The sequence below is a fragment of the Sabethes cyaneus genome, chromosome 3 (assembly GCF_943734655.1).
Source record: "Sabethes cyaneus chromosome 3, idSabCyanKW18_F2, whole genome shotgun sequence".
Classification (NCBI taxonomy): Eukaryota; Metazoa; Arthropoda; class Insecta; order Diptera; family Culicidae; genus Sabethes; species Sabethes cyaneus.
This window is the reverse complement of record NC_071355.1, coordinates 35,849,696-35,877,087: the sequence shown is the minus strand read 5'-3', so window position 1 is coordinate 35,877,087 and position 27,392 is coordinate 35,849,696. Positions and strand designations below refer to the sequence as shown.

The window sequence follows — 27,392 nt, the reverse complement described above, 5'->3', positions numbered from 1 at the left end:
TTCGTGACTTCTGCGGGGTTGGGATTTGAACCCGGGTCCGCCGCGTGAGAGGCGTAAATGTTAACCACTACGCCGGGACTGACCCCCGGTATCAGTTTTGTTTTATTTAGCATAGCAAGGGGGTGTTGTTTTATACTTTAGTGCGAGGAAAATTTCAAATTAAAGCTATAAATTAAACTATAAATGTATTACATAGATTAGACTATAATAAAAAGTTATAAGTGTAAATTATATACAAAAATGAAGTAAAGCATTTACAACGATTTAAAGTGAAACGCCCTTAATCCACCAAATGTCGGGGATGGGCACTAGAGGGTTAACTAATAGAATATATTTTAAATAGTTACAGCTCTATTAAAATTGCTTTGAAATATGCTTTAAGTATTTTATCTGAGGTTACATATTTTTTATGCATATAAAGACAGTTCTTCATAACTAACATTCTCGGTGACCATAAAGATGTATTATCGACTGTATTATCAAATTTGCGTATAGAATTCACTCTATGCGGTGGTACACTCGACTTTTGAATTGCTTTTCTTGTCTCATTTGATCAATTTTACTTTTTATTTCATGCTATGAACTGGTCGGTATTAAATCGAACCGGACCAGTTAAAATGAGTTAATGACAGCTAACGATCAAGAATTTTCTAAGCTAAATTTTACTCTAATCAGACTACATTAATGTTGCAAACAGCCAGAGTTATAAGATGATTTCGAACGATTGATAAATATAAACCATACCGAGCGAAGTTTGCGCGTTTTTCAAAATCAGAGTTTTGTCTATTAATTCGGTCTGACTTAACACCAGCCAACTGTCTTCCTAATTTTTAAAATAACTGTCAATAATATTGCTACAGTTAGTGAAAAAATTAAGTCAGCTCTAATTTGTAACAGAAAATTTATCGATCTCTTCAAATTTTAGTAACATTTGTAATTGGATGATATTAGACAACATTATGGAAAAAACTGATGCAATTTGAGAAAAATTCAGCCGTTACACGCTTTTACACTTTCACGCTTTTTATTCAGCAGACTTCGCAGCCAGCTATTAGAGTACAGAACAATTGCAAGGCTAGTGCTACGATATTACAGCCTCCCCCAGTCAAGGTTTGAACATGCAACGACGGGTTTGTTAGACCACTGCCATAGCACGTAGCCAACTGGAAGGCTTTTGTTATGTATTGTATTAAAATTCTGAAACTGACTATATTTTTCCAATTATAGTCTTATTCTATTCAATAATTAAGTATAATGTTAACCCTTCCTTCTTTGGAAATTTCAAAAGCATAATTGTTTTCAATAGTTTATAATTATGCTTGTTGTTTTAAATTTTCTTTACTAACGAATAATAGTTTAGTCCTCCAAGCAAAATTTCAAAAACCCATATTTAATTGGATTTAAATATTTTGTTTTTGAGAAAATGTGTTTCATTTGGATAGGAGCCCCATCTCCTACGTCCTCCCTAAAATTGCTCTCTCGCCCACCTATAAAATTGCTGGTCATTTTATCTATCTAACAACATATATATTGTTCAGTTTCGTTCAGTAGTTTAGTAGTTATTAACATTTGAAATCTTTCATTCAAACGTTACACTTCTATTTTCGTTTTCGCAAAGTGCTACCCAGTCCCAGTATAGTAAACAAAGACGTAGTCCTACGTCAAAAATTGGTAAAAATGTGTCTCATTGTAGACGTCTCTCCCCTATATTTTAAAATTTTAGTTATCAATGGTTTTATTTAAATAAAAATAATTCAAGAATGTGCTAGGTGCAATAGTGATATTTCTCTTCCTGGGGTGCGTAAACATTTCTTAGCGTCATCCAGTTAATTTATTTTATCAACACCTTTATTAATTTCAAATATATTCGTATGGTTAGGAAAATATATCACATAGATGATCATTTTTTCAGTCCTCTATGAATATATGTAAAATATCAGTAACTACGGAAACAATATGAAATTGAATGAGATAAATATTTGTTTGTTCAGTGCAAGTCTTTGTTGATTGCAAGAACGCAAAATTTGTTTGAAATTTGTATAGGAAAACTAGTTCTTGCTATTTTAATTCTACGAGTAACTATTTGTATGAACCAGCTACAGATCAAACCGATTTTGGCACGTTTCACGGATTATTTTTGACACGACCGTATTCGAAAATCAGTTTTATTCTTTTTGAAAAACAAAACTGACATATCAGAATATTTCTTCGCGGCCGACATGGCAATTCTGAAGGCTTAGCGGACAATTCCCGGTTCGGTTTGGCGAATTCTGCGCGAAGTTACACGTACATACATCACAAATACACACATACTCATACACATACATGCAAGCACACATACATCAATACATAAAATCGACACTTGATAGATGTTTTGGTTATCCACGTTTTGACGGTTTTATATACGTTCCTAAGTATTCAAGTTTAAATATAGTTTATTTTCGTTTGATAGGTTTAAACAGAACAGTTTTCAAATAACGTTTACTTATATACTGATATAAAATTCAATAGTGATCTTTCATTTGTCACCAAGACCATCCAAATCTGTCTACCGACTCTGAGAAAAGTGAGTGCAAACCGTTCATAAGTACACACATACGTACACTCGCCCATCAGGGATGCCACATATAATTCTGTGTTTTTTGTTGGAAAAATCTGACAATCTGTACGGCGAGGAAAAATATCTGTGCAAAAATCTGTCCAATGTAAAACAATGAGAGTGAAAGAGATAGAGAGTCATTTTGCTGACTATTTCCGTCTCTTTCACTCTCATGTAAAAGCTCAAAAATCTGTTTAATCTGTGTAGTTTGGCGAAAATCTGTATTCTATGCATACAGATTCTGTACAGGCGATTTCTTTGAAATATCTGTTAAACACAGAATAATCTGTGCATGTGGCAACCCTGTCGCCCATACGTACACTCACACATACATACATACACACTATCTTACAAGGTTTCCAAAAATAAAATACGGAAACAGTTTGCTTTTACATTTTATCCGTTATCTGCAGCCAACTAAACTAAGCTATTAATCATCGCCTCGGTGATAAATTTTTGTTCGCTTCTTCATGAAGATCGAAGCATTCGAAGAAGAGTGAAGAATATCATGTACGCTTCGCACCGCAAACGGACCGAAGGCGAAGAATAGAGAGCGCAAAGATAAAACACAAATGTTCGGCCTATGTATTACTCTCACGCAAGTCGCATCGCTGCAAGCTTTCAAGTGTTATTATTATCTTCATTCTGGAGCAGTGAGGCGTTATTGAATCTTCGAATGCGTTCCTGCTTGAAGACTAAAAATAGGCGTTATGATGCGAATATCAGCAAGCCTGCATTTACTTTGTGGAAATCAACGGAGTATCGGAGAACGGATTTCAATGATGATTTCGAAACATAAGGTGAATACTTAAATTGTTTCTTAGCGATAATTGAAAATTCGAAAAATTATATCAAAATCTTAAAATCGATTTTTTTTTCAAGTTTCCAGAGCAGCGTTGGATCCTCAAATCTCAATTACTGCTCAATAATTTTGCATACGATTTTTTATTGCTTTCGTTAGAAAGACACATTTTCCACTAAGCTATTCAGTATGTTAAATGTAAAATAGTATATTAAATACGTATTGATAATATCTGACACAACGTTAACAAGAGTTGAATTATGTTCCGAAGACTTCTAACTCAAATGACAAATTAGATAATATAACAAAGGTTCCTTCGATGTTCAACATCGCCCTTGAGGGGGTGATCCGACGAGCGGGCATCGAAACGAGAGGCACGATTTTTACCAAGAGTAGCCAACTTCTAGGCTTTACAGATGACTTCGATATCATTGCCAGGAACTTTGCGACGGCGGAGGCAATCTACGCCAGACTGAAAGCGGAGTCTAGGAGAATTGGGCTAGAAATAAATGCGTCGAAGACCAAATACATGAAAGGAAGAGGCTCAAAGGAAACAAATGCGCGCCTCCCACGGATGGTAACCATCGACGGCGACGAACTAGAAGTGGTAGAGGAGTTCGTGTATTTGGGATCGCTGGTGACCGCGGACAACAACACTAGGAAGGAGATCCAGCGACGCGTCCAAGCGGGAAATCGGGCCTACTTTGCCCTTCGTAAAACGCTACGATCAGGAAGCACACACGAAGCTAACAATGTACAAAACCATTATTAGACCGGTAGTTCTTTATGGACTTGAAGTCATGACGCTGCTTACGGAGGACATACGCGCCCTTGCCGTGTTTGAGCGGAAAGTGCTGCGGACGATATTTGGCGGAGTACAAACTGAAAGCGGAGAGTGGCGGAGGCGTATGAATCACGAGCTACAGGCACTGCTTGGGGAGACTCCCATCGTACGTCTAGCGAAATTAGCAGGCTACGGTGGGCCGGACACGTCGTAAGGATGCCGGACGACTGTGCGACGAAAATAGTCCTCTTCAACAACCCCACCGGCACCAGGAACAGGGGGCCCAACGTGCACGATGGCTCGACCAGGTCGAAAGCGATCTGCGACTTCTGAGACGACTAGGAAATTGGCGACGAGTGGCCCAAAACCGAGTTGTATGGAGACGAGTGCTTGAAACAGCACGAGCCACCCCGGCTCTATGCTGATGAAGAAGAACAAAGGTTCCTTTCACCAATAGGTGGATTTAATCGGTTTTTTTTATTTGAATATGTCTACTCCCTTTGTCAGTTCCTCTCACGTTGTCCCCCAACCACTTGTAAATCTGTCTTCTTCTCAGTAATCCCTATAAGTCGACACAATCCCTTTGTTACGTTTTTGAACCTCCCCCTTTCACCTCTTTCCCCCTTTCAGAAATAAAACAACTTGTACAACTGCTATCGTTCATTTGGAACGAGAAAGAGGAACAGAAACGCACTCTTTTACTCATTTAAACCTTTCTCTCACCTTGTAAGAGACCGTCTCACTCTTTTGTCAACCCCCCGGCATAATAGAAACATGCCACAAAACATGTGTTTGACGAACGACGTTTGATGAAGAACAGTTCAGAAGTTCCGGAGCTATGGCGGAATATACATTCATACTCACCTCACCTCGTCCACCTACATGTCAGTTTCTTCCCTGTCAGCTCCACCTTCTGTCACGATCAAATACCGGCCGAACAGCCATAGTCAATAATAAAATTAGTTGGAAAATAACAGCTCGATCTCTTAGCCATTGCAATTAAGGATATTTACTGGACAAGACTGTCCTGAGTAGGTGCTCCCGTAATCAATTTGAATGTAAACGAGTTCTGAATGAGATGTAGTGTAAATGTGAGTTGCAACGATACCTGCTCGTCATTGTGTTGGCGAGAGCGAAACAAGGACAAGCGTGTGACAACGAAAAACTACACATTAACCATACGGCACAGACATTCGGGCTGTCTGACTTTCCCCAATCCTCGTATCTCTCTCGCCATGACGAGTCTGTGTAGAATCCTCTCCCTTCCAATCGTTGATCCTCGACTATCGAAGCGCTCTTCCTCTCCAAAATTCAAAATCCAGCACTCGACACGCACTCCTGCGTTTAGCGTTGACCAATATATAGAACACTCGCGCAAGTATATAAACTGGTCGGCAGCGCAAACCGCTTCAAGAAACCGAACCGTTGCGACAAAATGATTTTATTCTTGCCAGACACACACACACTGGCATGAAACAAAACGCTTCGAGAAATGCAAGCCAGGAGCTAATTCCAATTTTTTTCCCTTCGAATTAAACACTTCACAAATAATATTCACTAAAGAGGACATCATCTCATAATCTCCGACAGTTGCACAACCGATAAAACCAATTTCAACGATTTCAGACAAAAATCACAATAATACACTCCTACAACAAAAGTGCAACCGCCCGACCCGACTCCTTCAACAGTTCTCTGGAAACAAAACTAAGGATTATTCACCATATATTCCTTCTCGGAGGAACCCCCTATTTTCTCAAAGTCAGTTGCACAACTGCAATCGGTTTAAATGCAAGAGAAACGCAACCCCTTTTACTTATTTAGATCTCTATCCCTCGTGTAAGGGATTTCCCCCTTTTGTCAGCTTCCCAGCGCTGATTCCCTAATGTGAAGGAACATTTGTGCCAAGTTTGATGAATAATTGTCCAGGCATTACGGAGTTATGGCCGCCCCCTCTATGGGAGAATCTTTTATGATTCCCTTATGCCAAGGAACATGTGTGCCAAGTTTGATGAAGGAGTGTCCAGCTGTTTTGCAGTTATGGCCTACCCCCCCCCCCCCTTTTATCAACCGCAGCCCCCAATGCTGATTCCCTTATATCAAGAAAATATATGCCAAGTTTGGTGGAGATCAGTCAAGGCGTTCTACAGTTATGGTGGAACATAGAAACATACTCACGCTCACTTTTATATATATACTAGCTGACCCGACAAACTTCGTATTGCCACAAATTAACCTGTGTTGTACATAAATCATGAATCTCGGATGATCTTTGTCACTATCTCGAGTTTTGCAAGCCCCCCAGTGGGCGGCGCTTCCGACGGCGGGTCACCGGCAACACTCGCGACCGGCTCGTCCTGAATGATCTAGTGTTACTATAGATAGTTTTTGTGGTCTTGTTATTGACTAATGTTTTATGGAAGAGTCTCGAATTTCTCGAGTTGGATTAGTTTTTGAGTTTCGCAAAAATTTCTGTTTTATTTGTATGAGAGCCCATATCCCCCTACCACAGGGGTGAGAGGTCTCTAACTATCATAAAATAAATTCAAGACTCAAAAATCTCCTACATGCTAAATTTGGTTCCATTTGCTTGATTAGTACTCAAATTATAAGGAAATTTGTATTTCATTTGTATGGGAGCCCCCCCCCCCCTCCTAAAAAGGTAAGAAGTCCTAATTCATCATGGGAAAAATGGTTGCCTCCAAAAGCACCCACATGCCAAATATGGTTCCATTTGCTTGATTAGTTCTCGAATTATGAGGAAATTTGTATTTCATTTGTGTAGAAGCCCCCCCTCTTGAAGTGTGGAAGGATCCTAATTCACCGTAGAAAATATTTTTGCCTCCAAAAACCTCCACATGCCGAATTTGGTTCTATTTGCTTGATTAGTTCTCGAGTTATGGGGAAATTTGTATTTCATTTGTATTGGAGCCCCCCTCCTAATGTGGGAAGAGGTCCTAATTTATCACAGAAAAAATTCTTGCCTCCAAAAACACCTACACGCCAAATTTGGTTCCATTTGCTGGATTAGTTCTCGAGTTATGAGGAAATTTGTATTTCGTTTGTATAGGTCCCCCCCTCCTAAAGTGGGGAGGGGTCCCAATTCATCATTGAAAAAAAAATTGTCTCCAAAAACACACACATGCCAAATTTGGTTCAATTCGCTTGATTAGTTCTCGAGTTATGAGGAAATTTGTATTTCATTTGTACAGGAGCCCCTCCTCTTAAAGTGGGGAGGGGTCCTAATTCACCATAGAAAATTTTCTTGCTCTCGAAAACCTTCACATGCCAAATTTGGTTGCATTTGCTTGATTAGTTCTCGAGTTATGAGGAAATTTGTATGGAAGTCCCCCCTCTTAAAGGGGAGAGGAGTTATAATTGCTCTTATAAAGAGGGGAGGGGTCTCAATTCACCATATAATAAATTCTTGTCACCAAAAAAAACACCCACATGCCAAATGTTGTTCTATTTGCTTGATTAGTTCTCGAGTTAGGAGGAAATTTGTATTTCATTTGTACAGGAGCCCCCCCTCTTAGAGTGGGGAGGGGTCCTAATTCACCGTAGAAAATTTTCTTGCCCTCGAAAACCTTCACATGCCAAAGTTGGTTCCATTTGCTTGATTAGTTCTCGAGTTATGAGGAAATTTGTATGGAAGCCCCCCCTCTTAAAGGGGAGAGGAGTTACAATTCCCCTTATAAAGAGGGAGGGGTCTCAATTTACCATAGAATAAATTCTTGTCACCGAAAACACCCACATGCCAAATTTGGTTCTATTTGCTTGATTAGTTCTCGAGTTATGCAGAAATTTGTGTTTCATTTGTATGGGAGGCCCCCCTCTTAGTGGGGGGAGGGGTCTCTAACCATCACTAAAACCTTTCCTGGCCCCAAAAACCTCTACATGCAAATTTTCACGCCGATTGGTTCAGTAGTTTTTGATTCTATAAGGAACACAGGACAGACAGACAGACAGACAGACAGACAGACAGACAGACAGACAGACAGAAATCCTTCTTTATAGGTATAGATATAGATTTAACAGTTAGTTTGTGAGCTCCGTGACCAGCCTAAACCAACTATTCGTTATATCTATACCTATAAAAATGGATTTCTGTCTGTCTGTCTGTCCGTATGTTCCTTTTAAAATCGAAAACTACTGAACCGATCTGCGTGAAAGGTTCTTATGATGGTTAGAGACCCCTCCTCCCACAAAGGGGGGGGGGGGCTCCCATACAAATCTGTACCTATAAAAAAGGATTTCTGTCTGCCCGTATGTTCCTTATAGAATCGAAAACTACTGAACCGATCGGTGTGAAAAGTTGCATATAGGGGTTTTTGGGGCCAGGGAAGGTTCTTATGATGGTCAGATACCCCTCCCCCCACTAAGAGGGGGGGGGGCTCCCATACAAATGAAACACAAATTTCTGCATAACGCCAGAACTAATCAAGCAAATGGAACAAAATTTGACTTGTTGGTGTTTTTGGAGACAAGAATTTTTTCTATGATGAAATGAAACCCCTCCCCTCTTTAGAAGGGGAATTATGACCCCTCTCTCCTTTAAGAGGTGGGGCTTCCATACAAATGAAATATAAATTTCCTCATAACTCGAGAACTAATCAAGCAAATGGAACCAAATTTGGCATGTGGGTGTTTTTATAGGCAATTTTTTTTCTATGGTGAATTGAGACCCCTCCCCTCTTTAGGAGGGGAATTATATCCCCTCTCCCTTCAATAGTGGGGGGGCTCCTATACAAAAGAAATACAAATATCCTCATAACTAGAGAACTAATCAAGCAAATGGAACCAAATTCGGCATGTGGGGGGTTTTGGAGGCAGGAATTTTTTTTATGATGGTTTGAGACCCCACACCCCTGTGGTAGGGGGATAAGGACTCTCAAACAAATAAAACAGAATTTTTTGCGGAACTCAAAAACCTGATGGGACGAGGCATCAGGATCTATTTTGGACAGATCGCTACGCGTATATATTTTGGTCATTAGCGGCAAAATCAAATAAAATGCGATATTATCACCAATCAGCAGAAGATGTCTAATTGTGGCCTAATGGTTTAACTCAAAGTGGGGCTACAAACTCTAAGAAATTGATAAAAATTATATACCTACAGAGCAAAACATCTAACAAATATATATATATTAGCTGACCCGACAAACTTCGTATTGCCACAAATTAACCTGTGTTGTACATTAATCATGAATCTCGGATGATCTTTGTCACAATCTCAAGTTTTGCAAGTTTCTGAGGAGTTCAACCTTATATGATTCATTTTGGCAGTTACGTAACTATGAAAGCATCCCAGGTAAGCATCACCAATGCTATTCAAATGTGAATATATGGTACTACCACCTGCCTTAGCAGAACATCCGTTCATAGCAATGATCCTATCATGTCAAAAAGAGTTGAACATATTCAACGATTGGTCATGCTTCCCAACTCTTGTATGAAGGGCCAAAAGGAAATTGGTCGATAGGCAACATCACTTACACGTACCAGGGATTTAGAGAATCTCCTTCCAAGGGCTAAGTCACCTGAGTCAATCGTTGAATAAACCGTCTTAATGCAGAATGACTCCAGCAGGTGGGGAGAAGAGCCCGCTCATTATCCACGATGTGTTGTTAATCGGGCCAAGATTAACCCTAGAAAGTTGACTGTTTCACGCTCCCTAGGCCCACCGCTTCAAACAAGTGCTCTGATGGTCCCTCCCTCTTCCCGATTCTAGTTTATTTATGAAATGTGGTATATATGGGTAAAAATAGAACAATCTCACCAGCAGTCCTTCGAATGGAATAGAGTTGCGTCCTTTTAGTTTCCATAAATGCTTCTAATAATTAATTTAATTTTTCTTCTGGTATCCAAAATCCATGTGCAGTATTAACACTCGTATTGGCCAAAGTTTTCACTATAAAGCAGTAAATGCTTCATAAGCTAAAACGAAAAAAATAATTAAAATAACTTTTATTATGCTTACCAGATCGTGTGACTCCACCGTCTGCCCAAAACCTCGATTATAAGATCAGGCAGCCGGGAACCACACAGTATCGCACCTCCTAGCTTGGCTACTCAATAGAGCATTACCGGGTATGGCCACGTGGAGGCGCTAGGTAGGGGCTTGGGATAGCTAGAGCTATATTGGACGCTCCTCATTTGCCTTCCCCATTTCAAACCCCACCAATGCTATTCAAATGTAGGCCAATAAGCATTTAAGTCGCCTTAAATGCTACTTAAACGCTATTTTGGCAAAATATACAGCTACTTTACTGATAACCTTCTTATAGTGCTTACAATGCTAATTTACAGCTAATTACCGACACGAAGAATTTGAATACAATGTTGGATGCCAATTTACAACACCTATGCAGTCAAAAAGCTAATATACAATAACGTGCAGTATAAAATTCCAGATACGCTGATTTGCTGCTTATGTTAATGCTTATTAGTTACCAGGAATGCGTAGTTTAATATATAAATTTGCAATTTTTCCTCACAGTAAAGTAGAAAACAACTCCCCTGTCCCCTCATTGCATAGCCAGAAAGCGGATAGTAATATTCGCCATGATTGTACAACATTTCGCCGAATATCATTTTGCGAAAAACCTTAAGCGGAATGTACCATTTCACGGAAAACTTTTTTGTGGAAAGTACCTCCTTACTCGCTGTCGCTCGTTCCAGGAAACCCAGGTAGACCTAGGAAAACAAATAAACCTAGACAGTAGTGATTTCTGCGGAGAGTTGCCTCCCCCCAGTGGGCGGCGCTTCCGACGGCGGGTCGCCGGCAACACTCGCGGCCGTCTCGTTCTGAATGATCTAGTGTTACTATAGATAGTTTTTGTGGTCTTGTTATTGACTAATGTTTTATGGAAGAGTCTCGAATTTTTCGAGTTCGATTAGCTTTTAAGTTTCGCAAAAAAATCTATTTTATTTGTATGAGAGTCCATTTGTATTCAAGACTCCAAAATCTCTCACATGCCAAATTTGGTTCCATTTACTTGATTAGTACTCGAGTTACGAGGAAATTTGTATTTCGTTTGTATAGGAGCCCCTCTCTTAAAGTGGGGAGGGGTCCTAATTCACCATAGAAAATATTCTTGCCTACAAAAACACCCACATGCCAAATATGGTTCCATTTACTTAATTAGTTATCGAATTATGAGGAAATTTGTATTTTATTTGTGTGGAAGACCCCCCTCCCCCCCCCCCCCTCTTAAAGGAGAGAGGAGCCATAATTCCCCTTCTAAAGTGGGGAGAAGTCTCAATTTACAATATAATAAATTCTTGTCACCGAAAACACCCACATGCCCAATTTTGTTCTATTTGCTTGATTAGTTCTCGAGTTATGCAGAAATTTGTGTTTCATTTGTATGGGAACCACCCCTCTTAGTGGGGGAAGGGTCCCTAACCATCACTAAAACCTTTCCTGGCCCCAAAAACCTCTACATGCAAATTTTGACGCCGATTGGTTCAATAGTTTTTGATTCTATAAGGAACATCCCTACAGACAGACAGACAGAAATTCATTTTTATATATAAGATGATTTTTTAGAATACTTATTATAATACAGTCACTTAAAAATTTGCGTAACAAACTGCTGAATATTTGCAAAATGTACCTGTAGCAATTGTAGTTCTACGTGAAATCTAGTTGGTGCATTTAGGCATAGACTTTCATACTTTTGTAACTGGAACGAAAAAGCTTGACTCGAAAATTTAGTTTCTTGTCATCATGTGCGATGGAACGTCTCTTCAACTGCTCTTGTTTTCTTTTCTCTTTCAGCTCGACAAACCGGGCACTCCCGGCACGAAGGCGCGTGTCCCAACGCCAAACTCGTCCACACCGGGCGTCCCGAAAGCAGTAGTACCTCCCACAGCCGCCGGCTATCCGGCTTCACCATATCAACGACCATCGGATCCGTACGCACGGCCTCCGCCTGACCCGTACGGTCGGCCGCCAATGCCATTCGATCCGCACGCTCAGCTACGAACCAACGGAATCCCGCTGCCCGTCTCGAGTGGTAAACCGTGAGTACCATTCGTTCCGCGACGCATTCCCATTCGCGTGATACTGCCATTTCAAAATTAACCTTCGGTTGTGTTCTTTTGTTTTTCTCTTTCCTTTCAACTCAACTTTAGTGCCTATTCATTCCATATGAACGGCGAAGGTGGACCCCAGCCGGTGCCGTTTCCTGCCGATGCGCTAACCGGTCCGGGAATTCCGCGACACGCCCGCCAAATCAACACTCTCTCGCACGGGGAAGTCGTCTGTGCGGTTACCATCTCCAACCCAACCAAATACGTGTACACCGGCGGCAAGGGTTGCGTCAAAGTCTGGGACATCTCGCAGCCGGGCAGTAAAAATGTCGTCAGCCAGTTGGATTGCTTGGTAAGTTTAGGTTAAATTTTTGTTTGACAATGTTCGTTGTAATCAACTGGTTTATTGTTCCGTTTTGCAGCAGCGAGACAACTACATTCGATCGGTGAAACTGCTGCCGGATGGCCGAACGCTAATCGTCGGCGGCGAAGCATCGAATCTCTCCATCTGGGATCTGGCGAGTCCGACTCCGCGCATCAAGGCCGAACTAACGTCGGCAGCGCCGGCATGCTACGCGCTGGCCATCAGCCCCGACTCGAAGGTTTGCTTCTCGTGCTGCAGCGACGGCAACATTGCCGTGTGGGACTTGCACAACCAAACGCTGGTCCGGCAGTTCCAGGGCCACACGGACGGTGCGTCCTGCATCGATATAAGCCCGGACGGAGTCCGGCTGTGGACCGGCGGTCTGGATAACACCGTACGATCGTGGGATCTGCGAGAGGGCCGACAGCTGCAGCAGCACGATTTCAGCTCGCAAATCTTCTCGCTCGGGTACTGCCCAACTGGTGAGAGCGAATTTCCGATTGTGAAGTGTTGGATGAATCCACTAATGCTTTTTCTTTTGTAGGCGACTGGCTTGCCGTCGGAATGGAGAACTCGCATGTTGAGGTGCTGCACGCCACCAAACAAGACAAGTACCAGCTGCATTTGCACGAAAGTTGCGTCCTCTCGTTGCGATTTGCCGCCTGCGGCAAATGGTTCGTTTCGACTGGCAAAGATAATCTGCTGAATGCGTGGCGCACCCCGTACGGTGCAAGCATATTTCAGGTAAGTGTTCCAGTGGCACCATGCGTCCACATTAAAGCTAATCTTTTTCATATTTTTTGGCCAAATTTTAGTCCAAAGAGACCTCATCAGTACTTAGTTGTGATATTTCGACCGATGATAAGTACATCGTCACCGGTTCCGGTGACAAAAAAGCCACCGTCTATGAGGTTATGTATTAAAGAAAACCGGAAAAGGGGACGCCTGATGTTCCACCAAACTTCATTAGCTCCATCGATATCATCTTTGCTAGCGCATTGCCGTCTTTCAGTTTCCACTCCTTCTCGCATCGTTTTCGATCCATTTTTCGAAAATGGTTAAATTTATGCATTACCAGCTAAAACGAAAAAAAAAAAATAATGAAAGTGACCTAACACAAAATTGGCAGCAGGATTAATAGTTAATTTTACCAACTGTATCAGTTTTACAATTAATTTAGTTCATGCTTGGAACAAAAACAACCAGAGCGATTAACAAAACTCACGTCAACATTACGCAAGAGTTAGAATCTTCTTTACTCGTAGTAGGCTCTGCTAGTAGTGACACCACGAATTGCACTCGCACCAGGCCAAACGTGCGCTGCCGCAAGCAAACAACTTCACCACAAAAGGCTACAATTGTTGAGCGATTAGTACGATGTACGGTTTAAGTAACTTAAAGCAGACATTTAAACACAAACAAATCAAAGAATTAATTGTAGCTCGTATAGCAAAGAAACCCGGAAGAGAACGACACAAAAAAAAAACATTAACTTAATTATCAAACAGAAAACTTTAGTGATTGATTACCGTAAATAAAATGAAAATGAAGAGTATTGTACAGTATTTGAGCAACTCGTAATGTTAATTATATGATTAAGATCAGGAAAAAAAAACCCAGAAAAAAACGAAAACGTGCAGAGATCTCTAGAGGTTTCAAGTGAACAAAAAAAAAATCTCAAACGAAAAGTTTTGACTGTAAAAAGCGAAGAAAACAAACACACAAACACAGAACTCAAACAAACACACACTCACACACAATTCGAGATGTACATCTAATTGTTTTTTCTTTTCAAACCTCCTTGTACCAGTGGAATAGCAAAAGAAAGATAACGAAACAAAAAAAAATCGGTGTCCGTTTGTTCTACTTTGAAAAGATATAAAAACATTTTTCATCATCCTTTAGAAATCTATGTATAATTACCGAACGAGAGCGACCGGACCGAGGAATATGAAAGCGCAAAATTTTTCCTCAGCCACAATTATTATTGCTTGCTATCCCCCTTATAAAGATTAGAACGGAAGCGGATGAACGGCCAACAGCAGCGTGGAGAATGAGAAAAAAAGAGACAGAAAGAGAGAGATCATCATCAAAGTGTACACATTTGAAATGAATAGTTACCGCGGCTATTTATTCAGTGGCACACAAAAATTGAACGGGGGCGACAACGCAAAACCGTGCGAAAAAAAAACAGCTCAATGGCGGAACGAAGTTCGATTAGTTCGAAAAACTGAACGAACCAACCAACCAACCCAACCTGGTAGAATACCAGGATGGATGGAAAGGAAAAATTTTCATTCTCTAGCAGCTAGCAAAAACTAAGGCACACAGCAAACCATTACAAATGTGAGAAGAAAAATCTGCGCATAAAACCCAGCAACACTGGAAAGTTCAATATAAATATTATAAATAAATATTTTTAGACATGAAAAGATTAAAACCGGCGTTTGGTTCTTTAGGCCGAAATAATACCACTTGTATTTATTATTGGTTTCATTTCGCACTTTTATTCATTATCTAAGCACCGAACGATCGATCCTGTGCCGAGCGAATTATTGTCCTCCAGTACTATTGGTGCTGGGCTGCCGCTTTCCATTTCGCTCGAACACCGCCTTACGAAGGACTCCGCTAACGGTTTCAGTCTACAGAACAGGATACGTCAAAGCACCTTATAGACAAAATCGAGCCGATGTAATGTCTCGATAGTTTTTATACTCGAGTCCATGTCCTTATTTGAAAATAGGGCAAATAAGGCCATCGAACCATTCCAATAGCGTTTGCTCTTCCTACAAGATCCTGACAATGGTCCGGTGGATTTCTTCGTACAGCCGCTCGCTCCCCGCTTTTAGAAGTTCTGCCAGGATACCGTACTTCCCAGCAGCCTTGCCGCTTTTCAGCTCACTGATTGCCTTCTTAACCTCCTTCTGTGTTAATGGCTCCACAGCTTGGTTATCGCTTACAATTCTTATTCTGTCCCTGCTGATCTCCGCGTTTACCTCTCCATTCAACAGTATCTGGAAGTGCTCCTTTCACCTGGCTGCTACCGCCGTTTTGTCAATAAGCAGGTTGCACGTCGCACATCACAGGCATGGCAAGATTCCTGCATCTCACCGTTTTGTAGAAACTCCGTGTGTTGTTGCTGGCGTATCGCTCCTCTGCGCCGGCGAGATTCCTTTTATCTTTTTTCTGCGATTCGTTGATCAAGCTTTTTGGTGTATTCCGCTGCTACGCCATCTGCCGTTAACCTCTAGATGTAGTGTTCTTTTGAGGCAAGCCTTCGTCCCGTTCGACAACCTTGCGCAAATCTTACACACGACGAGATAGTGGTCAGAGTCATGTGGTCCCTGAAAAAAACGTGCACCGTAGACATCTGAAAAGTGTCGAGCGTCAATCAAGCAGTCTTCGTTCTGAGAGCTAGAGTCCCCATTTGGATGCTTCCAGATGTGTTTACGTATGTTCAGACGTGAAACGTGGGTGCTAAAGATGGCCATTCCTCTGCCCGCGGTGAAATTTATAAGCCTCAGATCGCTATCATGGATCGACAGATGAAAGCTGTCTTCTAATGAGAAACGCAAGAATTTCTCCCTCCCGATATGCTCTTCGATGATGATTTTCACGTCAAGTTTTGGCATTCTCCATAGATCCTCTCGAGTGTAACGTAGAACTTGTCCTTAGCATCATCGGATTTATCATTTCTTGGCACGTATACGTTAATTAGGTTGTAGTTGAAAAATTTGCCCTTAGTTCTCAAAACACATATGCGGTCATCTAAGGGCCTCCAAATAACTCGTTGCTTTTACTTTCCCAACACTACGAAACTGACTCCATGTTCTGCCTTTTTACCGCCACTGTAGATGTGTGGATGTAGTAATTGAATGTAGGACCTGCAATAGGGTTGTTTGTACTTTTCACTGAACATTGGTCGGCGAATTCGCGGGTTACTTTCGGAAAGGCGCAACGCGCCAAAGAAAAGACATAGTAATTTGAACACTGCACTTTTAATAGTTGGCAAAGCACGATAGGCTTATGTATAGAGTGGACTGTATTTTGTTCTGATGTGGCATGGTCGGTGTGCGAGAGATAACTGTCTAAAACTGATCAAGCTGATATTAGATAACTAGGTAAAGCAGCGGCACTCATCGCCGTTATCACTATTTCTGTTAATCGATCAAGAGAGGTTATCACTTTTAAGAGAGATTGCTTCGGTTCTTGACCCATTAACTACTGAAGGCTTGCCTACATTATTTAATACTGAACAAGGGTCTACTCACGGAACTCCCTTTCTCCGATATTTGGCCACCTTCCTGAATAGCAGCGATCTTCACTCCGAGATTATGTAACTTCTGTGCAAGCAAGTCAGCTCGTGCCGATTCATGAAGAGTTCGGACATTCCAGCTACCAAGTTTCCAATCGTTATCCATTAATCGTTTCCTTGTTCTTTGCCCTGTCCCATGCCGATTGATCCGGGGCCATATACTCACAGTCACCTCACCTAAATTTTTTAGGTGACAGCACGATTTGCGATTCTCAGAGTCACCTAGGTGACTCCGCTCACATGGGTGACTGTACAAATCAAATTGGAGCTATTAGGTGAGGAGAGGGTGAATGCCAGAATAGGGCGCGTGAGAGAAGTTAGGTGAGTGAGGTGACTGTGAGAATAGGGCCCCCGTATTCCTATTTTTGTTTTTGGTTTTTTTAAATTGCTTTTGAACAATTAGGTGTATTGTTATAATATTATCGAATACTATTAATATATAAGTGTTATTAATATATTGTAGCCCTTATTTGAACTCTAAAAGATTTTGAGCATATTTCTGAACGAAAATATTTTGCGCCAAATTAGGCTCACAGTGTTCCTTATTACTTACAGAGCAAGATATGGAACTCAAATAAAAACATGTCATCTATTCCGAAACTACACCCAAAAATATCGTGTTAACGTCACTAAGAAGTAACAACGGTAGCTGAATTGCAATAGCAATGGCTGTTTAAGGGTTGGTTTAAGGCAATCAAAGCTGCATAAAGCTTACATGATGTTTAAATAAGCGATGTATGAGCTACTTTAAGTTTTTCGAACCAGTTCTCGCTCAAAAGCTGGATAAACAAGCTTAACCCATTTCCTCCCAGCGTTGCGAAAACGCAACGCACTTTCATTCGTTTCTAGAGAAGACCAGGTTGAAAATATCAACTTGGACCCTGAGAAACAAAGAAAGATTGGAAAAAATCTAATCAACCTGTTTTTGCTCAAAGGTCAGATGTTACATGTAACATAATTACAGCTGTGACAAAACAACAGGTTTTGCTATTTTTCAGACAGTTAAGGAAAAATGCTCATAAAACTAGATTTTACTCTATTAACGCCTGACCTATTAATCAGTGTTAGTAAGAATCGGTTGCTTGCCAAAAAAAACTTTGTTTCATAATTTTGATTATTTTGGTAATTTTCAGATAGGTTTGAAGCTTTGCGTTGCGAAAACGCAACGCTAGGAAGTAACGATATTCAAAATTTGCAACGGGAACGTTTGTTTTCGTTCGTTCGCTGCGGTGTTTCATTTGATGTCGTTGCTTTTTAGTAAACAAATGAATGTAAATCTTATCTTTCGCTTATTTAAAACATCCCGGAAACATTATAAAAGTTTACATAACATAGAATTCGCTGCTTCAAACACTGATGGCAGATGGAGAAGCCGTTGTGATAAGAGCGTAATAAAATTGTTAAAGTACCCCCCTTTAAAGTATACTTTAAAGTATTTAAAGTGTTAAATTGTTAAGTATAAGCCTCCGGAATATCTGGGGGAATTGAGTGATGGCAACGACAGTTTCATGGACCCAAATTTAATGTTACAATTTTTCCGGAACGTGTTGGTAGGCATTTAATCATCTGCGATGACATGCATTTAGCATTCAAACTGCATACTATGCGTCTAGTGCAAAGATGGTCTCCAACCCAAATGTTTTGATATTTATCATAAAACATAACATGTAATACTCTAAGCCGTTCATTTAATCTTTATTAATACTCAAAATCACAGAAAAAAATTCCAAATTTGATTTAACGGTAAAAAAGTATGAAGCATTTATATGCATAATAATGCAGGTATGCAAAAACGGTATACCCTTAATGCCAAGCGTTGCGTTTTCGCAACGTAGCGTTGCGGGACACAGGGTCAAAATTAAAAATACATGTCAGTGGTTTTTTCTTAGTTGACCTAAAAGAGAATTTTCCTGAAAGTTTCAAATTTCTATCCCTGCTGGGAAAAGTCTGGGGCTTAATGGGTTAACTTCAATTACGTAGTCGTGCTAACGTAAGAACTAGAATGACTCTTAAATGTCTTGGACACTTTACTTTTTGTTCTTACAAAGTATAAAAATTACCTTTTTGCCGACCGGTTTCGGGTAAGTAGTTACCCATCTACGGGGCCGAGTCCAACTAATTATGTTGATGAGAGCAGCAGCTACATACTTAACTTTGTTAAGCCGAAGAGCGGCGATACTATTGGAGCATCATCCTCGTTCATCAGTGGCCGCTCAGCTGTGAGGATGTGTAATGACTCCCACGCATTCAAATGTGATGATTTTCGTACATTTTTTAAAAGTTTAGCACTATTCCAGTTTATCACATGTTCACTGCTAATGGCATGCATTGCCACACTGGAGTCATTAGTACGTTTATTTTCGGTTGCTGCTTTATGTTCTTTCACGCGGACTTTATTTTTTCGACGAGTTTGGCCAATATATATCGCCGGGCAATCTTGACACTCGATTTGATAAATTCCCGATTTTTCTTCGGCGGGGACTTTATCTTTCGTGTTACAAAGTAAATCCCGTAGTGTATTATTGCTCTTGTACACTACGTGATACCCATGTCGTTTAAGGCGTTGCTTAATCGGATTGGTGGCTTTCGGGTAGAATGGCATGCTGATTCGCTGTACATCATCTTTCTGCGGTTGTAACGTAGTGACATTTTTCCTGTGTCTCTTGCGCTCATGCAGACGAATTATTTTATCGACAAAATTATTGTCGAAACCGTTGATTCTAGCAGCTTCGTATATTTTATCCCTTTCCGTTACAAAGTCCTCTTTCTCCATCGGTATGCTGACAAGGCGGTGTGCCATTGCATGGAAAGCCGCTTGTTGTTGCGCGCCGTAATGGTTTGAATCCGACGTTATGTAGCGGTCCGTGGATGTGGGTTTTCGGTATATGCCGAACTTAAGCGTATTGTCCTCTTTTTTAGTTATTATCAGATCTAGGAAGGGTATTTTTCCATCCACTTCTTTTTCGACCGTGAACTTTATTGTAGGATGTCGGGAATTTAATAATTCGAGCGTTTGTGAAAGGTGTCGTTCTTTCACGATAGCGAAAACATCATCTACATAACGCTTCCATACTCTCGGAAAGTATTTTTCTTTTTGTAATGCCGCCTCAAAGTCACTCATAAATGATTCCGCCAAGAGTGGAGAGATTTTATTACCCATACTAAGGCCAAATGTTTGTTTGTAAAATTATGGCTGAAGCCTATGTTTCAATAGTTGAGCAATGCATGAACCAGAATTTCTTTACGTTCAGACAAAAATTTTACAAACAAACATTTGGCCTTAGTATGGGTAATAAAATCTCTCCACTCTTGGCGGAATCATTTATGAGTGACTTTGAGGCGGCATTACAAAAAGAAAAATACTTTCCGAGAGTATGGAAGCGTTATGTAGATGATGTTTTCGCTATCGTGAAAGAACGACACCTTTCACAAACGCTCGAATTATTAAATTCCCGACATCCTACAATAAAGTTCACGGTCGAAAAAGAAGTGGATGGAAAAATACCCTTCCTAGATCTGATAATAACTAAAAAAGAGGACAATACGCTTAAGTTCGGCATATACCGAAAACCCACATCCACGGACCGCTACATAACGTCGGATTCAAACCATTACGGCGCGCAACAACAAGCGGCTTTCCATGCAATGGCACACCGCCTTGTCAGCATACCGATGGAGAAAGAGGACTTTGTAACGGAAAGGGATAAAATATACGAAGCTGCTAGAATCAACGGTTTCGACAATAATTTTGTCGATAAAATAATTCGTCTGCATGAGCGCAAGAGACACAGGAAAAATGTCACTACGTTACAACCGCAGAAAGATGATGTACAGCGAATCAGCATGCCATTCTACCCGAAAGCCACCAATCCGATTAAGCAACGCCTTAAACGACATGGGTATCACGTAGTGTACAAGAGCAATAATACACTACGGGATTTACTTTGTAACACGAAAGATAAAGTCCCCGCCGAAGAAAAATCGGGAATTTATCAAATCGAGTGTCAAGATTGCCCGGCGATATATATTGGCCAAACTCGTCGAAAAAATAAAGTCCGCGTGAAAGAACATAAAGCAGCAACCGAAAATAAACGTACTAATGACTCCAGTGTGGCAATGCATGCCATTAGCAGTGAACATGTGATAAACTGGAATAGTGCTAAACTTTTAAAAAATGTACGAAAATCATCACATTTGAATGCGTGGGAGTCATTACACATCCTCACAGCTGAGCGGCCACTGATGAACGAGGATGATGCTCCAATAGTATCGCCGCTCTTCGGCTTAACAAAGTTAAGTATGTAGCTGCTGCTCTCATCAACATAATTAGTTGGACTCGGCCCCGTAGATGGGTAACTACTTACCCGAAACCGGTCGGCAAAAAGGTAATTTTTATACTTTGTAAGAACAAAAAGTAAAGTGTCCAAGACATTTAAAAGTCTTAATGGGTTAATAGCGGATTTTTCTGCTAAACAATCTGCTTCTAAACAGCCATAAACTTTAAACGGTTTACGGCTGCTTAAAGGTGTTAAAATGTAGAATGGAAGCTTTCGTTAGGCTCACAGCTTTCAAACTACTTTAAGGCTGCTTAAGGGTGTTAAAGTGGGTTTACAAACTTCTATCAAGTTTTCTTTCGGCTCAAAGCACACATACTGTCAGATCATAGAATTTCGCATTATCGACTGCTTCACGCTAGGCGGGCTAGGCTTCAGGTGTAAAGATATTCTCACTGTCTGTTCTGCAGATGCAAATGGAGCGGATCATACGGTGAGTGCTTATGAATCAAAAGATGGCGGGTTCAATTCACGGAAAAAAGACATGCATTTTTAAGTAGCTAGCTTACTTACACGTATTAAAGTTATTCGAAATTAAAAATATCGCGTTCACGGCAAAATAAAAATGACGCGTTCCATTTTTTTAAATTTAAAAATAGATTTTTTTTTGCTGCATAAAGGTTGCATTGCAGCTTTAAAAGCAGCTACTAACAAGCTCGAAGCTTGACAAAATCACCAGATTTCGATGTTTAAGAGCTGAAAAAAGGTTTTCTTCCTTCGTCAAAAACTCCTTAAATAATATATTGTACAACTTTTTTAGGCATTTTTTATTTTTGGCTTTAAATAAAAAAGTTGAATTGATTAATTTTTGATCCACCCCCTTAATGCACATTTTTTGATAGAACAAAAAAGTACTTCGAAAAGCAAGAAACTTTTGTGAAGACATCAATGTAGAAAACTTAGTAGTTTCTAAGCCTAACCTGATGCCCGCCTTTTTTGAAACCGTTCCACTGTGCGTCAACGGGATAAGAACCATTGGCTATCAACCTACTGTTAAATTAACCGAAAATTAAAAACGTAATAGAAAATGAAAACAGAAATTGGTCTGGATTATTGGCAATGACCTGCAGAATGAAAACACGAATACGAAGAGGAACATGGAATATACGGACCCTTGCCTTGCCCAGTAGGGCAAGCTGACTCAACTTGCAAGAAAAGCTAAGTTTGAATACGTCGTGGGATGCCATAGCTTAGGAGAGATTAGCGAAAACGGTGAACTGTTCATAGCTCTCTGTGATAATTATAGCAACATCATCATTGGTGGATCGATACTAGCACATAAGGTCAAGTGGATTTCCCACGATGGCCGAATAGAAAACCAAATTGATCACATCTCTCTGCAACAGCCGAAGGTGTAAAAAGTCTTCTTGATGTACGCTACAAGCGCTGCGCTGATATTGCATCCGACCTTCACCTGGTTATCGCTGAGATACGTTTACGGGTAACACATGACCATCGACGTCCACCAATTGGAGCATCCCAAGGTGAAAAGGGCTTTTGTCGATCAACTTGAATCCGGAATCTCGGAGCTGCTGCCTGGTGAAAATTTCGAAGAGCGATGGATGGGGACCGCCATCAAGAACGTCTTCATCACGACCACTGACGGAACGCTCGGTAAATTCCGCAGCAGGCGAAAGGAGTGGATCTTGGCTGAAATTTGTGAAAATATCGAAAACCAGCAACGCGTGGTGCTAATAGGTCGTCGCATTAATCGCGTCAACTCTAAGGCGCCATCACTGGATAAAATTCAAGTAGCAATCAAAAGTGTGAAATCCAACGGAGCGCCAGGGAAAGACTGCATTTCAGCCGTGATGCTCAGAACTGACCCACCTTTGTCAGTCCAAAAGGTGCATCAGCTATTCAACAATATCTGGAAAACCGCAACTTTTGGGCTGGATACAAGGCATATTGGTCAAAGATCCTAAAAAAGGAGACCTAACTGAAAGCGGTAACTGATGTGGCACCACCTTACTCTGTATTACTCACAAAGTGATGGCCGATCATGTGTAGACCATATCACAACGCTCCGCAATATATTGGAGCAAATCAACGAATCTCAGAACTTTCTTCTGCTGGTGTTGGTTGACTCTGAAAAGACGTTTGACCGACTCAGCCACGAAAACGTCTGGGCGCACTTAGGCGTAGGGGATTCCAAGATGCATGTCCATCTCAACGAGGCTCAGTACGAGGCGTTCTCATGCAAGGTGGGGCACAATGGCACCTTGTCCAACCCTAACGGGTGGCAACTAACATTTTGTAATTCATTTCTCAAGCTGTCCAACAAAGACAAAGGTATTTGCAGAAGATCTGACTTACTGAAATTAAAGATGCATTGTCCATTGTTGGAAAAAAATTAGTGGACATTTGAAAACGGTCCGTAATTGGCTGTTCGGCGAAACTTTTGTTTGATGTCGGAACAGAAGCGTTGTACGGCCGTCATGTCAACTATGCGAATGCATTCTACCAGTCAACTGTTTGCAATTTGTGGCTCTCCAGTCTTCAGTTATTTTTGAATACCAAGAAACTCAAAATTCCGAAGAAATCTTCAATTGATTGACACTGAGGCCGATTTGTCGGGATGTGGTTTTTGGGAACAAAAGGGATCAAAGGGGGATTCAGGAACGATTGTGTTTTTCTGGCGCAGCATCATCACGCTCTATCCGGCAAAACACATATTGTCCATCTGCATAACTTTTCTAGAAACGTGATCAAAATTTTCTTCAAACTATCGTCTGGTGCACATCTTAATTGATAGCCAAACCAGAGGTTGGTGTTGGTGAAGACACGAGAAAGAGAACGATGTCTTTCTGCGTCCATAATTTTGGCTGGTCTTCCACTACCTTGCTTGCGAATAGTTGTTGGACATCTTAGGACATGGTCAAACAGTCCAAGCCGCAACATATTCAGTTTTTAAATATGGTACCGTAACCTTTTTGCCGAGATTTCTGTGGCAGTTCGTAGAAGTGTAAAACGCGCTCTCGAAATGCTTCTTGTTTCGACGCCATTTTAAGCAAAACTGGGCAAGCAAGCATAAACAAAACAAAAAATATTGACAAAAAGGAGAGAGAGAGAGAGTGTGTGTGGCTAGTGGACATCGATTCCTATCATTTTCGGCAATCTTCAGATGATAATATTTTAACGGTAGCGACGGATCTGAATTGACAGGACTATCCGATCTCCAGGATGCATCCAGGTTTGCCGAAACATCTCGAGTTTTGGTTGTTGTGTGTCTGGTTCGGCGAAAAGCCTGACGAGAACGCAGCTCGTTGTTCTTTCGCTTTAAATGATCTTGTAGGTATATTTATATTGCTCGTGCTGCGTCAGCGCTCGCGCTACGTCGAAATGGTCGACTTCCCACATTCGCTCGGACATCATCAGAAGCGACCTGACACACCACCATATTCATCGCTTGAAAGAGAACTTGCTAATCCAGACACCACATATCCTAAAATGGTTTTCTGTAAAATAGGACATCCGTCTATAACAGTTAAGTTTTGGAACTCAGGTAGATTATTAAACAATTCCGGTACAACTATGAGATCGACTCCGTGGGATATATTAAATCTTTACTCATATATTAAATCACTTCCAAATCGTGATGTTAAGGCGATATTTACTTTGTATGTAGTGCACATTTTCGGTTTAATTCGAGTACGTTTAAGGACTAGTTCCTGATAAAGTGATTCGGGCACACAGTTCGTTTGAGAATCACTATCTAATAGACTACGTGCGCATTGGTACACATTGTTCACATCTCACTCTCGGTGTTTGACGGCGAAAGCTTCAGAAGGTATTGAACTGGAGTGACAAACAGTATATGGTGGCCAAAACTCGCGCAAAGAAGCTGAAAAGGAAGTGGCTCACAAAATCGTTTTGCATGGTGATGGATGATGAAACCTATATCGAGGCCGACACCAGATACCGGAACAGGAATACGATATTGCCACCCTAAGGTTGCAGTTCCCGAGAGTACGGAAGAAGAAGCTATTAAAATTTACTAAACATTCCTTATCTGGCAAGTGATTTGCGGATTTGGTAAAATGAGTCTGCAGTTCATCACCCCAGTGACCGTCACGAGACAAATTTACAAAGACGAGTGCTTCAAAAACTGGCTTTTCTTATTATCTCACAAAGACTCGACACTGTTTTGGCCGAATTTGGCACTATTAACTACAACTAGGCCATCAAATTTTAACTGAAGCTTAAAATGACTTTTTCGATAAAGCATTCCATATTCCAACGAAGACGGAGATCACGCGCCGGCGTACATTAAAAATCGTAGTCCGTAGTCGTCCTCCGGTAGTGGCGGTAGAGTACCAGAAGTACTACGCACAACTTGAGGCAGAGAGGCTAGTTAAGGAGAAAAACAAAGAAACGAGGAAAGCTATAAGAGCAATTAAAAAGGCCAATAAAACCGCAAAAGTGTTACTTAGATAAATTTTGTAACAAATTTGATATAGATATATAATTTTTGTTTCAAATATACAATGTTTTTACTGTCCATAATTAGGAACATTTTTGTCTAATATTAGGAACCATCTTACTAAAAGTGTCCATAATAAGGAACCTAAACCCGATATTCAAGAAATTAGTTTTTGATGTTTTCCATTTATTTTAAAACCAATCTAACTTCAGATATTCGATAAATGAAATGGCAATGAAGACTATCAGTTATAAACGATTGAAACCCTTTTTTTTAATTTAGTAAATTTAGCCTTGCGTAAGTGTTTAGAATATGGTACTAACAGAATATGGTAAATAAAAATATTTTCGATCGTCATACAAAATAACTTTATTTCAGAAATAACTACTAAACAGCACATATTGTAATGTAATTCACTTTATAGTATTAACACTTTTCAATTAACATTTACTGGAAGCCTTCGGCTTCCTCCCAGGCTTGCCACGTGGCAAGCTGACCCAAACACCTTTGCACTTTCCGGCGGCAAACTTTCGCTCGTGCACCTTCCGATGTTTTGCGAGATGATCGGACCGTGAGAAACACTTCGGACAGAAGTCGCACTTGTACGGCCGTACGCCGGAATGCGACCGAAAGTGCCGCGCCAGCTCGTCGGAACGTGAAAACCGCCACTTGCAACCGGCCCATTTACAGTGGTACGGTTTATCGCCAACGTGTCTTCGCAGGTGGGCCTTCAGGTGTACCGGTTTGGCGTACACTTTGCGACACGTTTCGAACGGGCAGACGAAACTGGATGGCAGGTCGTTTCCATCCGAAGGATTACTGTCGTCGCCGAATGGAGCAGCCGACGGCTGGTTGGTGTTTTGTCTGAGCAATGCATCGCACGAGTCATCGCAGAGAAAGGTTTTCTCTGGAAATTTGAAGTCCTTGTCCCAGATTTCACTGAAATTCAGGCAGCTATATTCTAGGATGAAATTCTCCACGTTGGCTTCGAGGTTGATGTCGCTGACCGGGAGATCCTGGCTTTGTTTGGTGTCAATAAACTCCGAAGGAGTAATTGCAGGTGAACTTTCGAACGTCGGCTCGTCCCGTTGAAGGACATCGAACAGATCCTCGTGGAACTCGGTGTAGAATTGGTAGAATCCATTGGAGAGGAAGTCCTCGGTGGAGTCGTCGAAACCGTCCATTTTTTACCGCTGCCAAGTTGCAACTGAACTGAACAGTCTGCAGTCTAGACACCTCGCCAGCAGCAGCAGCAGCTAGCAGATTTGGATTTCCTAATGACCCAGACGAGTCGCCGGGTGAAATCGATACCGAGCGCGGGAATTCATGACGGCCGACTGATAAGAGCGGCTAATGCGCACAGCACAGATGCCCTGTTCTGGGAGAACTGTCTGTGGTCTCCAGTGCCGCCGGACACGGCGCGGTATAAACCAGAAGCCCACCGAACAAAACGATTGATCTATTGATGATCATCACCCGTCCACAGTGTAGGCAGGAAAAAAACGACGGAGAAAGAAGAAAGGACACACATGCTAATGACCGATTGATCTGCTGCTGGAACGACGTGAAACAAGTGTGTGGCTGTTATCGTTCAATGTTTTGCCATGCGTTTGTCATCCGTGACGTGGTTGTGTTGAAAACAGATTTTCGGTGAAAAATATCATAACAGACACGATGCATTGCTGCGCTGTCCGCATGGTAAAAAAGCTATCTTTTCTAAAGCGCCTCCAG

The 27,392-nt window shown here is 41.1% G+C and overlaps 3 protein-coding genes across 8 annotated transcripts in view; 1 reads left to right on the top strand and 2 right to left on the bottom strand.

Moving 5' to 3' along the window:
- The window catches only part of LOC128743873 (protein groucho), a 464,959-nt gene extending 449,986 nt beyond the window's left edge, over window positions 1–14,973 (top strand). For all 6 annotated transcript variants that reach the window (XM_053840556.1, XM_053840560.1, XM_053840558.1 and 3 more), the window contains 5 exons: window positions 11,972–12,216; window positions 12,328–12,577; window positions 12,648–13,071; window positions 13,134–13,333; window positions 13,405–14,973. In XM_053840556.1, the coding sequence (XP_053696531.1) occupies window positions 11,972–12,216; window positions 12,328–12,577; window positions 12,648–13,071; window positions 13,134–13,333; window positions 13,405–13,512 (1,227 nt within the window). In that variant the 3' untranslated portion in view covers window positions 13,513–14,973. The remainder of the gene's footprint in view (window positions 1–11,971; window positions 12,217–12,327; window positions 12,578–12,647; window positions 13,072–13,133; window positions 13,334–13,404) is intronic.
- Window positions 14,974–15,141: 168 nt separating this feature from the next.
- LOC128739464 (uncharacterized) lies at window positions 15,142–20,064 on the bottom strand. Its single transcript, XM_053834950.1, has 2 exons — window positions 19,174–20,064; window positions 15,142–15,231 (listed from the first exon to the last, which is right to left on the bottom strand). The coding sequence occupies exons 1-2, from the start codon at window positions 20,062–20,064 to the stop codon at window positions 15,142–15,144; spliced, it is 981 nt and encodes a 326-aa protein (XP_053690925.1).
- Window positions 20,065–26,101: 6,037 nt separating this feature from the next.
- Window positions 26,102–26,845, bottom strand: LOC128739463 (early growth response protein 1-B-like). The gene has a single exon (XM_053834949.1). It carries the CDS (start codon window positions 26,843–26,845, stop codon window positions 26,102–26,104), a length of 744 nt encoding a protein of 247 aa, XP_053690924.1.
- Window positions 26,846–27,392: the final 547 nt, after the last annotated feature.

Excerpts from the sequence above, each read along its gene's own strand:
- LOC128739463 (XM_053834949.1), bottom strand. The coding sequence starts at position 26,845 with ATGGACGGTTTCGACGACTCCACCGAGGACTTCCTCTCCAATGGATTC.
- LOC128739464 (XM_053834950.1), bottom strand. The coding sequence starts at position 20,064 with ATGGGTAATAAAATCTCTCCACTCTTGGCGGAATCATTTATGAGTGAC. Across the intron at positions 15,232-19,173 it reads GTGCTAAACTTTTAAAAAAT|ACTGAAACCGTTAGCGGAGT; the intron begins GTACGAAAATCA and ends CCTGTTCTGTAG.